General features: G+C 37.9%; 1 protein-coding gene across 1 annotated transcript; it reads right to left on the bottom strand.

Annotated features, from left to right (window-relative positions):
- LOC107620302 (carboxylesterase 1-like) lies at positions 729-1403 on the bottom strand (the record flags this gene model as incomplete). Its single annotated transcript, XM_021114482.1, has 1 exon — positions 729-1403. A coding segment is annotated over one exon (660 nt), but the record flags the coding sequence as incomplete, so codon positions are not given.

The following is a 13751-nucleotide window of genomic DNA, read 5'->3' as shown; positions in this document are numbered from 1 at the left end:
TATTAAACATTAATCGTGTTATGTTTCGCCAAAAAATTTTAGTGATAATATATAAATACTAATAAAAAAATTTTTAATTGCTGTTAAAAATATATTATTAATAATAATAACAAATATATAATTATTACAAAAATATAGATTAAATAAGATATATAGTAACTAGAGTAAACTACTATTTGTACCCACGAAAGTTGAAAACGCTGACATATCTACCCATAGAAAAAGAAAATTACCATTTGTACCCATAAAAAATTATTTTTATAAGCAAAATTACCCAAACCCTAAAAAATTACCTAAAATCCCTAAATTACCCTTATCTTCACCACCACACCACCTCCTTCACCCAATCACCTTTCTAATCCTAACCCTCTTCACCCAGCCACCACCCCTCTTTCCCTTTCTAACACACTCTCACCATTACTTCCCACTCCGTCCCCACCGCTGCTCCAATGGCTCTTTGCCACACCCTCCTCTCTTTCATCCTCACAGTCACAGCAACACTTGCTGCCGCTTCCCCAGAGAAGAAGAGCACCTTCATGGTGCAAGTACACCATGAATCCAAGTCCTCCATCTTCCCAACCTATAAGTACTGGTACGAATTCTCTCTCGCTTCTATTATCAACCATGCCACTACAGATGAAACCACCACCACCGCTGCCTCCGCCGTCGTCCTTCACACTTACGACATTGTCTTTCACGGCTTCTCAGCAAAGCTCTCACCTTTAGAGGCCCAATCACCTCCTTCACCCAATCACCTTTCTAACCCTAACCCTCTTCAAGTCCTTCGCTAGCCTCAGCTCCGACGGAATTCTCTTCTTCCCTTCGAAAAACGGCTGAATCAATATCATCCCTTTGATCTTCAGCGGCCTGATCTGGTCTGCCTCCGCGGCTGCACGTAGACCCGCGTTGTACGCTATGTTTCCTCCAGCACTCTCTCCCATGAGATAGCATCGGGAGAAATCAGTATGAGCCAGCCACAAGTCATTGGAGGCTCTGATCCAGTGCAGTACCTGCACCGAGTCCTCGTACGCCACCAGCAAGCGATGCTCTGGAGCAAGGCGGTAATCGACAGAAACAACGACGGATTGGGTGGCGTTGGCCATGCGGACGCAGAAGTCGTGGAAGTAGGTGGAGTTGGCATGGTAGAATATGAAACCGCTGCCATAGTAGAAGACGATGAGGGGAAGGTTGGGGTGGTTAGAGGGAGTATTGAGTGCTTGGCGGGGTAGGTAGATCCGCGCCCAGGTGTGCTTGGATTGGTCGATGGTAAGGTCCTTGGAGAGAACGGGTATGGGTAGAGTGGGATCTGGTGAGGGAGGGGTCTCTGGATAGTTTTGGAGGCGGGTGAAGGTGCCGTCTGGGTTGAGGTTAGAAAGGGGATTGGGTGAAGGAGGTGGTGTGGTGGTGAAGATAAGGGTAATTTAGGAATTTTAGGTAATTTTTTAGGGTTTGGATAATTTTGCTTGTAAAAATCATTTTTCATAGGTACAAATGGTAATTTTTTTTTTCTATGGGTAGCTATGTCAGCGTTTTCAACTTTCGTGGGTACAAATGGTAGTTTACTCTAGTAACTATTATATTATTATCATCGCTAAAAATTTAGTACTAAAAATAATTTTTGTTACGGTGACTAATCCAATATAATATGATGGAGATAGAACATGAATTCGAAGCAAGTTTATCTTCAGTATTATTCCTTTTGGACCAGAAAATTATGATTATGTGTGTTTTCCTCTTCATATAGGTAAACCAACCATCTTCGTTCTCAAAGTATACATCCTGTAAAGCAATTTTATGAACAAGAGAAAAAAAAGGTTATTGTTTTAAATCAACTACTTTGTAGAGAAAGAGATTAAAGAGCATTATGGATGAGTCATCTCTATTTTAATGGAGATTGGAGACAACGATGTTAGCCAAGTAGGATATCATTCATGCCGACCAGGATCTTAGTAGGAAGGTCCCATTCCATCACATCTCCAACTGTTTCAGTTGGAAAATAGTTGATAATNAAAGCGGAGTTTATCTTTTATTTATTTAGTTATATCTTATCCATCATCATCCTTGTGCAACTTTTTTTTTATATATATAGATAAAGTCTAAACTCTAAAACACTACTAATCTCTTAGTATAAACGCCGTTGAAGATAAAAGGAGGATGGCAAAAGAAAACCATATATATCCAAAGTGAAAAGTAAACAAATAAGGCTAAATTCAAGCTTGGAGACACGTCTAGATATATGTGGCATGGAGGACAAAAGATTATTATATATAATGTGCAAAAAAGTGTTGTAATTAATTAGATTATTTACCTTTAATAACTAACAGTAGTTAGGATTCTGTTGCTAATTTGTTAACTTGTGATTAATTCCAAATGAGGCATATTCAGTAACAACTTTAGGCATATTCCTCTGTTATTCCAGAATTCAGAAGACAAATAATGTGCAAATATTAACAAGTCTCTAGACTCCCCCCACCCATGAGGCCAAGTTATCCGTGGCAAAATGAAGCTCAGACAATAATTAGTCGGACAGAAATTATCAAAATATTTTCTTTTTCACAATTTGTGCATTTCAATAAACACTATAAAAGATATTCCAAGTAATTAATAATATGACAAAAAATAAAAAAGATACCGAAATTTTTATCATGAAAAACTCTAGAAAAGGAAACTTTGTATTAAGTTTAAAATAGAAGATGCAAAGAGTGTTAAAATCGTGTAAAAGTAATAATGTTCGGGTATTGACCTAAATGGGTGTATGGATGGTCGATTGATTGGGATTGGTGACGAATGTTTAGCTTCGGATGGTGAAAAATGACACCTACAATAACACTCTGACGCTTAAGCTGGAGAGAATTTTGTTAATGTAATGAGATTGGGTTGAATTCATATATTTGTGGAGCCTTTATCTTCTTATTTGTACTGAACAGCAGAATCTGCTAAGAGTCCTTGATTTGAAGGATCATGATGACCTCCTTCCTCTTTAGGCACAAAGATATTTAATTAATTGTGGAATCAGGAGATTCTAAACCAGATCGATCTTTCCCTTCTCAATGGCGATGGCCTTCTCTCAGTGGGTCTTTATTGACGCGCCAGATTGGGGCCTGTGGCAAAAAGGTTGGGAATCTTGGTCTAGAACAGTGCCTTCAAACACGTGGGGTCGCTAACTCATGACGTCCCATGTTTTTGCTTCAACTATTGTTTCCTTCGGATCCGTAGCATCGCGAGGTATTCAGATCCTCGAAACTGCTGACCTTTTAAACTGATGCAATGTTTACGCTACTCAAGGCATTGTAACTACCAAGGGGTAGTGGATTTTAAATGCTGTTGTGAAAGCCCGTTTTGCTCTTATTCCCTCATCACCCTTTATGTGGATTCTTTCAATTTTTGAGTCATCACTTCTCCCTTGCTTTCTATATTTCTTTCTACTAACTTCCATTCCCAAATTCATGCTTCTCCTTGCCTCTATAATCCTCAGGCTACTTCGTCGTCTGGTGGTAGACTTAGTTGTCATTTTTGTCATAGTTATTCTCTGCATTCCATTTTTGTTACGATTTTTTCTTTCATTTTCTCGTTATTTTTCCCTTGTTTGGTCCTGCTTGCATGTTTTCTGGGTTTCAAAATTTTTTTAGAGTAGTGGCATATCTAATTTTTCATAAAGTAATAGTGTAGTGGGGGTACCACTACATCTTTAACACGTAGATGGTTCTAGCTTTTTGGTTTAGTTTTTCTGCTATGGGAGCGTTGGGTAGGCTGACAATGGTGGTGGTGCCCCTACTATAGGTTTGGTGAGAAGGAGGCCGGAGCCACAATGTTGGGGTCATATCTTCCCTGACCAGGGGGTCTTTGCCTGGTTTGACTAGTGTACAGTCGACGTGCTGGGTACCCTTTCACGCCTTGGGGAGGTCAATCTCTAAGAGCTTCGGGAAGCGAGGGCTATCAGTAGGAACATTCTGGCAGAGGAGCACTATGATCTTTCTCTTCCCACTGATTATAAGCGCGTCTGATATCTCAACTTGGAGGCTCCTCGGGTTGTCGTTTGGATGTGGGTTAACAAGTCCATGTTCTCGGTTCTGGGGTTCGTTTCCTTTTTTTAGTGTTTTTATGGTATCTGTGGAATCGGTGCTCCGTAGCGCCGTTGCTGCTTCACCCAAATAGTTGGGCGGTAGCCATTAGGTGCTTTGAGCTCGTTTGTAAATATCTAGAGATTCCCATTATGGTGGAGGTTTCTTATTCTTCTTTCTTCTAATTATTCCAAATTGGGAGATAAGAAGGGTTATATGTCTTTCTGAGCTCAAGTAAAGAGACAAATCTTTGGTCTATTCGAGGACTCATTTCACAGTTGTAAGGAGCAATATTTCAAAGTCAGGCCCGCTCGGGGTAACCATCCATTTTGGTTGACCTAGGAGGGTGAAGATAGATTCTCGACCTACTGGAACTATGGGGTGTGGGCCAACTATTTAGCAAAATTTTCATTCGAGGTTCTTTCTCCGAAGAGCCAAGATATCGCTGACATCCTCATGGACATTTTGGGTGATAATCCCATGACTCCAAGGAATGTATTAGGTGACTAGAAGGCTGGTTGCCAGCTAGTTGGTACGTCCTTTCTTGTTTATTCTTTTTTATTTAAGTTATGAATTTGTCTTCTCGTGGCAGTGTTTGATCATTGTTTGCTTTGTGACTTCTCCTTCATATCTAAATTTTTCTCTTATTTTTTTCTCCAAGTACTCATATGTTCTTATTGCTGCTTCTGAACCTTTTTGCAGTTAGGATGACAGGTCGTAACACAACTTTGATTGCTTTGAGAAATGCTTTCTTGGCGGATGAGGAGGAGGTCGCTCCCGAGCAGCCCGAGCAAACTGGGGTTGGCGAGCCTTCTGGTGCCCCTAATTCGAGGAGGGTTGAGGTTCAAGCTACCGAGGTGGCAGCGAATGCCTCTAGGGATCGGGTTTTGGTGGATGGCGATTAGAAGATCATGGAGATCTTGGATCCAGAGCTAGAGAAAAAGAAGAGGAAAGCTGAAAAGCTCACTTCACTAGCTCGTCTCCCCAAGGTTGGTCATGTCACAAGGATTCTATGTCAGGGGGTTATTGATTTGCTTCTATGTTTTGCCGCGGCCGAGGACTAGCCGGGGTGGATCTGGGGGTAGGCGAGATGGATAGAGCATGCCTTGCTCTGCTCAGTCACGCTTGCTCACAAGGCTAAGATGGTGCTAGCACATTCCCATCTTTTGGACAGGAAGATTCGCCAAGTCCAGCTCGACATTTCCGTGCTAAGGAGCTAGAAGGAGACCGCAGAGAAAGAGAACGACGATATTTGGGAGAAGGCAGACTCAGCGGGAAAGGAGATCCAAGGCTTTTGGGATCGAGAGATAGAGCTTCTAAGGGAGGTTAGTTGGCAGAAGCATTTGCTGGGAGAATCCGAGAACGCCAAGACCGAAGTGATGAAGCTCACTAAGACTTCTAGGGAAAGGGCCGAGGCAAGCATGGATGAGGCCTCAGAATGTTAAGGCTGCAGTGACCGCTACCGAGGAGGCCTTGAAGACACAAATCCAAATCTTGGCTCCCAACGTCAATGTGGGCCAGCTTGGTGCCTTCAAGGTTGTGAGGGATGGCCAAATCGTAGACCTTTAGGAATCTTACTTTGTATTTATTTTAAAGTATTTCTTTTTAAAGTGTTTGACGACGAGAATCTAGACCGGCTTAGAATTTCTTAATATAGAAAAGAACTTCTTCGTTGATAACGTAGCATGAACTGGCAATCAAATCCCATATTAAAGTTTAAATAAAGGTTGTCACAATGCAAACCAATATAAAAAACCGAAAATATTAAACCTCGAGTCATTTTTTCTAGGAATTGCAATTAAGTGCTCAATTATTGGCTATGAGGGAATGGGAGTTGTGATAGAAATTGACAAGAAAATTAAAAGGCAAGAAATTAAATAAGCATGCAAGGGAATTAAAACTCAAAGCAAGTAAATCAAAAATGGAATTCAAGTGGCAAAAAGGAACACTTGGCAAAGGTTGGGAATTAAGGATTCCTATCATAATCATAGACCACAAACATGGTAATTGCGAAGAATTAATCCCAATTAGTTAATCCTAACATCGAGGATAATTCAAAATGGCATAATTGATCTCAATCTACAAATCCTAGTCAAATCACTAATTAACTTAGGGAAGTCTCAGCTATCAGTATACAAGATACTTCTCATGATATGAGTAGTGGCTTCCCTCAAGGTGAAACTTATGATTATAGCCATTTTAGTCCTGAGTAGGTTAATTTCGTGGGCAACTCTTCCAGAAATCCCAATAATGATCCCTATTCTAAGACATATAATCAGGATTGGAGGAATCACCCCAACTTAGGGTGGAGAGACCAATCTTAGAGGCAACTGAACATCAATAATTCTCAGGGCGGTTTTGATATGAAGATTTATGCCGATTTCGAATGTCACACTAGAAAAGAGCTTCTTCATTGATAGCATAGTCCAAGCCGGCAATGGAATTCCCAAATCAAAGTTTAATTCAAAGGTGTCACAATAAAAAAAATAACTGGGAGTTTTAAGTTCCGGGTCGTTCTCCCTAAGAATTGTAATGAAGTGCTCAATTATTGGCTATGAGGTACGCGAGGTTTGATGACAAGAGACAAGTAATGTAAAAAGCAATGAATGAAAGAAATAAACAATAACTAAATATCAAAAGGGATCAAACTCAAGGGAATTAATCAAAAGAAGGGGAAATTCAAATGCTAAGAAACCTCTTGGCAACGATTGAGAGTTAAGATTACCTATCCTAGCCATTGACCACAAACATAGATGATTATGAAGAGTTAATCCTACTTAGTCATCCCTAACATCGACGATAAGACAAATAGACATAATTGATCTCAATCCACAAGTCCTAGCCAACTCACCAATTAACTTAGTGAAAGACTAGCGTTAGTAGAAACCAAACCAACTAACAATCCTAATCACAATCTAGAATGGACATCTATGACTCAAGTTCACCTAATTACCCAATTTCAAGCTAAGCCAAAAGTGTGAAAAACTATACAAAAACTAGAAGAGACATTTTATCAAACACCTAGCATGCATAAAAGGAAAATCACGATAAATTGCAATAGAAATAAAATCTACACTATTAATTGCATGAGAATAATGATCAAAACTCAACAAGCATCCAAGAAACATGAAATATTAAAATTGTATTAATGGAATCAAAATTGACAAAAGTATATGTAACTAAGAGTAGCAAAATTGAGAAAATAACCAAAGAAACTAAGAGGATCAAGGCAAGAGAACATGAAAATATAAATGAAACTACACTAAAACAAGAATCAAAGACTAAAATTAAAGAGAAACTAAGCTAAGAATCCTAAATTCTAGAGAGAAAGGAGAGCCTCTTTCTCTAGAATTTCAAATCTAAAACATGCTAAAAACTATCTAAAAATTGATGTATGTGTATTGTGGTATGTTTTCCCAAATGTTGCCCTTCATTTGCAGCTTCAGAACTTCCAAAATTGGGCCAAGAGGCCCCCAAATCGCGAGCCACGTGCTTCATTAATGAGGAAACGCGCCCAGACTTGTGCGTATGCACAGGTGTGTGCGTATGCACACTACAATGTGTGCTTCTCCTTTGTTTTCTTCATGTGTTCTCCCTTTTTGCATGCGAAATCCACTTCTACCAAACCATTCTTTCTTAATTGACCTGAAAATACTCAACATCGAATGGAATAAAAGTAGAATAAAATTGCTCAATTTAGGCACGAAAAAGCATATTTTTACATTTTGGTACAATTTGGAGAGAAAACACAAAAGTATGCTATTTAAGTGAATAAATACAGGTTTATGTGATGAAATCCACTCAATTTAATCCAAATTTTACCATCCAATATGAATTCATCAATTTTCCCACACTTAAACAATAGCATGTCCTCATACTAATCATAAACAAGGAGAAGGATCAAAGGGCAAACAATTTATTGTATGAAACTATCTATATGCATGCAAGTATACTAAATGCTATCCGTATCTATCTGTACTATAGTTTCCTATTGAATCGGTAAAGCCTGAAAATACTTAACACACAGATCATGGCTTCGAATGGTAATAAAGGATGATTAAAATAATTATTTTTAAGGCATAGAAAACATATATCATAGAATAAGGAAGGAATTGTAAAACCATGCAAATCATATGGATAAGTGGGTGAAGAATTAATAAAAACACTCAATTGAGTACAAGATGAATCATAAAATAGTGGTTTATCAATCGGCAAAACAAACAACTAAATTTCCAAGCAAGCAAAATGATATATAGGGCTAAACAAAGAAATATTTCAGTGCGATCAAAATCCAAAGAATTGACTCGAGATTTTCAAAAGTAAAGAAGCAACTTGCAAGAAAACATAAGATAAGATGTGTGGAGACATATAATTGAGAAGTCAAACCCTTCACTAGATATGTATATGCACTCTATTTGCTCAAGTGTTTAGGGTCATTTCACTCAATTCTCCTCTAATCATGCTTTCTAAAGTTTGTTCTTCATCTAACCAATCAACAAATATTCAATGTATAAATACACTTATCATGAGGACTTTTCATAAGGATGTAATGGGGCTAGGTCAAGGTAAGGGTATATATGACTAAGTGAGCTAGAATTAGAATCTTTAATCAACTTAAGCTCTCACCTAACATATAACAACCTATATAATTCCAACACAATTCCTAGCTACCCATAATCTCACTTTTTCACATACTCATGCATTCTTTTCAATCACAACACATATGCATTGTTATTATTATTACTCTTCTTTGGGGTATTTTGTCCCTTTTTTATTCATTTCTCTCTTTTTTTTTTCCAATTCTATTTTCTTTTTCATCAACAATAACATAATATATACAAAAGGTGAATGCATATGGTTTACATAATTCATACATGAGTATGTATCCAAATTTCTAAGATTTTTCAATAAAGAGCATGAACCATATTTTCATCAACCAACGTTTCCAGATTTTCCCACACTTAAATGGCATACACACTCACTATCCTAAGCTAATCAAAGATTCAAATAGGGAGACTAATTGTTTTCCTCTTAGGGTTAGTGATGTAGTAACATGAAGAACTAAATGGGGTTAAAAAGGTTCAAAGTGGGTTAACAAAGGTAGATAAAATGGTAGGCTATATGGGGTAAGTGAGATAATTGAAATGAAGGCCTCGATCATATAAATGTATGTATACATCAAACAATGGACATAAAGAATCAAACAAATCAAATATTGCAATAATAGAAAGAGAATACACACAAGAATGAAAATAGTGGTTATATGATGCAACTACACAATTAGGCTCAAACCTCACAAGGTTGTGTGTTCTTAACTCTAAAACTATGTTTCACAAAATAATTCAAGCAAGTTGAAAAGAATTTTTCAATCAATTCAATGGAACGCCCTAGAAGAGAATTCTTGAAAATTTGTTGTTTTTGCCAAAATTATTTCCTATGTAAGAATGTATGTTGTGATGGATACAATTTCAAAAATTTCCTAGTTTGTTTCCTAATTTCCACTATCCAAAAATTATCATGAACAATTAGGACGAAATTGAACAAGGTGTTATACTATTCATATAATCCAATCACAACTTCTATCTATAAACTATGTACCATGCAAAAGCAAAAATGCCAAATGCAATAGCTAGAAATAAACTATTGATAAGCTAAGATATATGTGCCAGAAGAAAATGCAATGGAATAGTTAAAAGTACTCCAAATATCTACAAGAAACATAATCAAAGAAAACAAATTAGAGTGCAAAGTGTTCGGAAAAGAAAATTTACACCCCAAAATTGCGAATCTTCTCCCACATTTAAGCGTTGCACGGTCCTCCGTGCATGCATGACAATCCGGGGGAAAGAGGCTCTAAGCATCTCCACCTTCAGCTGGTGGATGCGGGAGGCTCGGGCTGCTGTAGAAAACAATTAAATAGGAATTGAGGAAGAGTTTGTAGGGGTGTGGTATAACAAAAAACAATGTGTGTATTCTAAATGTGTGCACGGTTAGAACACACACATTGGCTGGTTAAAATGACAACCACACAATCAAAAAGTAAGTATAATTTCCTCAATTAAACGGCCTAAGATGCAAGCAATGGATGAGCATCAATTAAAGACAAGCAAGCTTAGGCAATTACAACAAAAGTGAATTGAATTTTTGAAAGAATGGATATTGAAATTGTGCAAGTGAAAGCGCAAGAAATTCGCTCATCAATTTAGAAAGGTGTCATAGAGAATTAAAATTTTAATTACTGGGAGTATGAATCCCAGGTCGTCTCCTAACGAGTTGCAGAAAAGTGTGCTATTTTATTAACCAGAAGTTTTCAAAGAAATGAGTTGAGTAAACAGGAAACTCAAATTGATGAAATTAAATAATATAAATAAAATCCTTGACTGGGAGTTGATTAGTTGGAATCTCTATTATTGTTGGAATGCTTTCAAGATTAATTGATAATTAATGGTTGTTCTGTTTAGTTATCCTTTACTAGGTAAAGGAAAGTCAAACAAGTTGGAATACTACGTCTATTCACGAGTTGCAACCCACTTAGTTCAAAGGGATTGGTGTTGGTGACTAGAGAGCAATCCAACAGTTAACTCAATTACAATTTCTCTTTCAATCCTTCCAACTCAAGAGTTCCTTTCAATCAACTCCCCATCAAGTGAGGGAACTACTCGCTCATTGTAAATAATAAATCCATAACATATAAAAGGGAATTAAAAGAAGACATGATAAATAGAATTTAAATTGATTAATTAGAAAATAAAAGTAATCTTTGTATTAAATAAGCATAAAAGTATCCCAATGGTGAAATTAAACAAAGCAAAGGACATGGAAGAATAGTACCTAGTAAAGAAAACGAATTAGAATGACGGAGTCTTGATGAGGTAATAACTCTTCTCAGTGTTCCAATGCAAAGAGCGAGTAAAAATTAAAATCCTAAAACTATGAATGTCTAGAGAGAAAACCTAGAGGAGGAGTAAGACTAGATCTCCAAACTAAAACTGTGTAGAATGAATGTTATGCTTTGTTTCTGCATGTTCTCTGGCTCTAGTCTGCTGTTCTGGGCCTAAAACTGGGTCAAAATACGGCCCGGCATTGCCCCCAGTGATTCTGCAAATTATGCAGATCACGCATGTCACGCGATCGCGTCGCTCATGCGGACGCGTCATTCGCGTTTTCGCTTTACCACGCGGGCGCGTCATCCATGTGGCCGCGTCACTACAATTTGCTCTCTTCCGCGCAGTCACGTCGTCCATGCGGCCGCGTCACCTCTCGCTGGTTATCTCCTCAATTTCTTGTGTTCCTTCCATTTTTGCTAGCTTCCCTTTCAAATCTCCAACTCATTCATGCCCTATAAAGCCTGAAACACTTAACACACAGATCACGGCATCAAATGGAATAAAAGAGAATTAAAATGCATAATTAAAAATCTCTAGGAAGCAATTTTTAATCATGTACTAATTCCAGGAAGGAAATATAAATGCATGCTAAATTAATGAATAAGTGGGTGAAGATCATGATAAAACCACACAATTAAACATAATATAAACCATAAAATAGTGGTTTATCAACCTCCCCACACTTAAACATTGGCATGTCCTCATACTTAATTGAAGGAGATAAAGTAAATAAGTATGAATATGTAGAAACTCATGCAATGCAATCCTATATTTATGAATGAATGCAACTATATGATACTTGTCCACTTGATCAAAAGTAAATAGGCTCTTCAAAATAATTACAAATCAAATCCCACTAATTTTATCATTATACAGTAAGACAGATAAAAGTGCAAGAAGAGAGCTCATGAAAGCAGGGAACATGGAAATTCAAGCATTGAACCCTCACTGATATCATATGTGCATTGATCCTTGAATCTTAATTCAACATTGGGGTGATTTTGTCCCTTTATTTATTTATTTATTTATTATTATTTTTTTTTACATAAAAATAAATATAGCTTATCAATGCACATAGATTTTTTTTTTAATTCTTATAGTTTCACATGAGTAGGTATCCAAATTCCCATTGTATTATCATGATACATTCCTTTAATGACTTTTATTCCCACAATTTCCCATACTTAACTAGTACACACAATTCTATCTTAAGCTAACCAAAGATTCAATTTGGGATATACAATTGTTTTTCCGCTTAAGGCTAGTAATGTGGTAAAATATAGAACAAATGGGAGTTATAGGCTCAAAGTGGCTAACAAAGGTAATTGAAAAGGGTAGGCTTAATTTGGATAAGTGAGTTTAAACAAACAATGGCCTCAATCATGTGCAAGCATATAAATATAATAAATATTGGACATATAAGATAAAACAAAATATAGATTACAATCATAGAGAAGTAAACATACAAGAATAAAATAATTATGGTTAAATAATGTAACCATGCATAAAGGCTCAAATCCTCACAGGTTGTGTGTTCTTTAGCTCAAACATCATGTTCCAAATATAACTTCAAGCAATTTTATCATAAAAATTTTAAAAATTAGTGAAATTTTGTTCCAAAGATGGAGTCTTAGAAGAAACTTGTTGTCTTTTCAATCAAGGAGAACATGCATGCGACTAACCTATTACTATACAATTTATCCTATTCTATAAAAGAAAGAAAATCTAACTAAAATATCCTAATTATTGGTGCTAGGAAAGAGAAATTACCTCCGGAAGTCAGGTACTGACCGACCTCCCCACACTTAAGGCTTTGCACCGTCCTCGGTGCCATCTTTCAGGAACAGGGGTGGGCTGGTAGCAGTATCTCCACAGTCGGGACCATCATGGCTCCCTGTACTGGTAAAAGAAGTGGAGTCCGGGGTGTCGGAGTCCTTGAATTTTCCCATGATCAGCTCCTTGAGGTATGTGAATCGGCTCTTGTTACGGCGCTCTCTCAGCTTAGCTTTCTGTTCATGTCGATCCAACTTTTCAAGTATCTGCTGGAGCAGTTGGGCTGTTGTCGGTGCTTGTGGTACGGAAGAAGGAATATCTTCAACCGGTGCAGTAGGAAGGCTTGTAGTGGCTGCTGGAGGTCTGAGGTATTTCCCGTTAGGGACATACTGATCATCCCGTGGAAGCATGGCTTTGGTGTCTCCAGCTCTGTAGGAAACTTCGGCTGCTGAGACAAGATCTGATACCAAGGCGGAAAAAGGTAAGTTGTCCGCAATCTGTACATGTCCCATGGCATTCCGGATATGTCTTGATAGATTCAGAGGTTGGTCTGTAAGGATGCACCATAGTAGAACAGCCATGTCTGCAGTGAATGAGGACTCGTGAGTGCTCGGAAAGACGTAATGGGACATGATCTGTGCCCAAACGCGAGCCTCCAAGGTAAGTGCTGAAGCCAATATACCCTTAGGGCAGGTACGATGGTATCCGTAGATCCAACGACTGCCAGGTAGTGCGATAACTCTGAGAACAGCTTCCCAGTCAAATTGGTACATCTGGCGCTTGAGTGCAGCTTCTTGAAAGGCGTCCAATCCTTCTGGAATAGGGGGAATACTCAAAGCTTGTTGAATAGCTTCTTCTGTAATGGGGACTTGCTTCTGACGGACATAGACAGACTGCAGGGTAGGCAGGTGGAAGTTAGAGTAGAACTCGACTACCCAAGAAAGATTGACCTGCTTCTGTTGTCTCTGTAGAAAACTCCATTGTCTTCGTTCAATTTGCGGCTCAACAAAAGTGGCAATATTGGGCAGGA

This window comes from Arachis ipaensis, chromosome B10 (assembly GCF_000816755.2).
Source record: "Arachis ipaensis cultivar K30076 chromosome B10, Araip1.1, whole genome shotgun sequence".
In the NCBI taxonomy this organism is placed as follows: domain Eukaryota; kingdom Viridiplantae; phylum Streptophyta; class Magnoliopsida; order Fabales; family Fabaceae; genus Arachis; species Arachis ipaensis.
The sequence above is the reverse complement of the archived record's forward strand: the minus strand, read 5'-3'. Positions and strand labels throughout refer to the sequence as shown.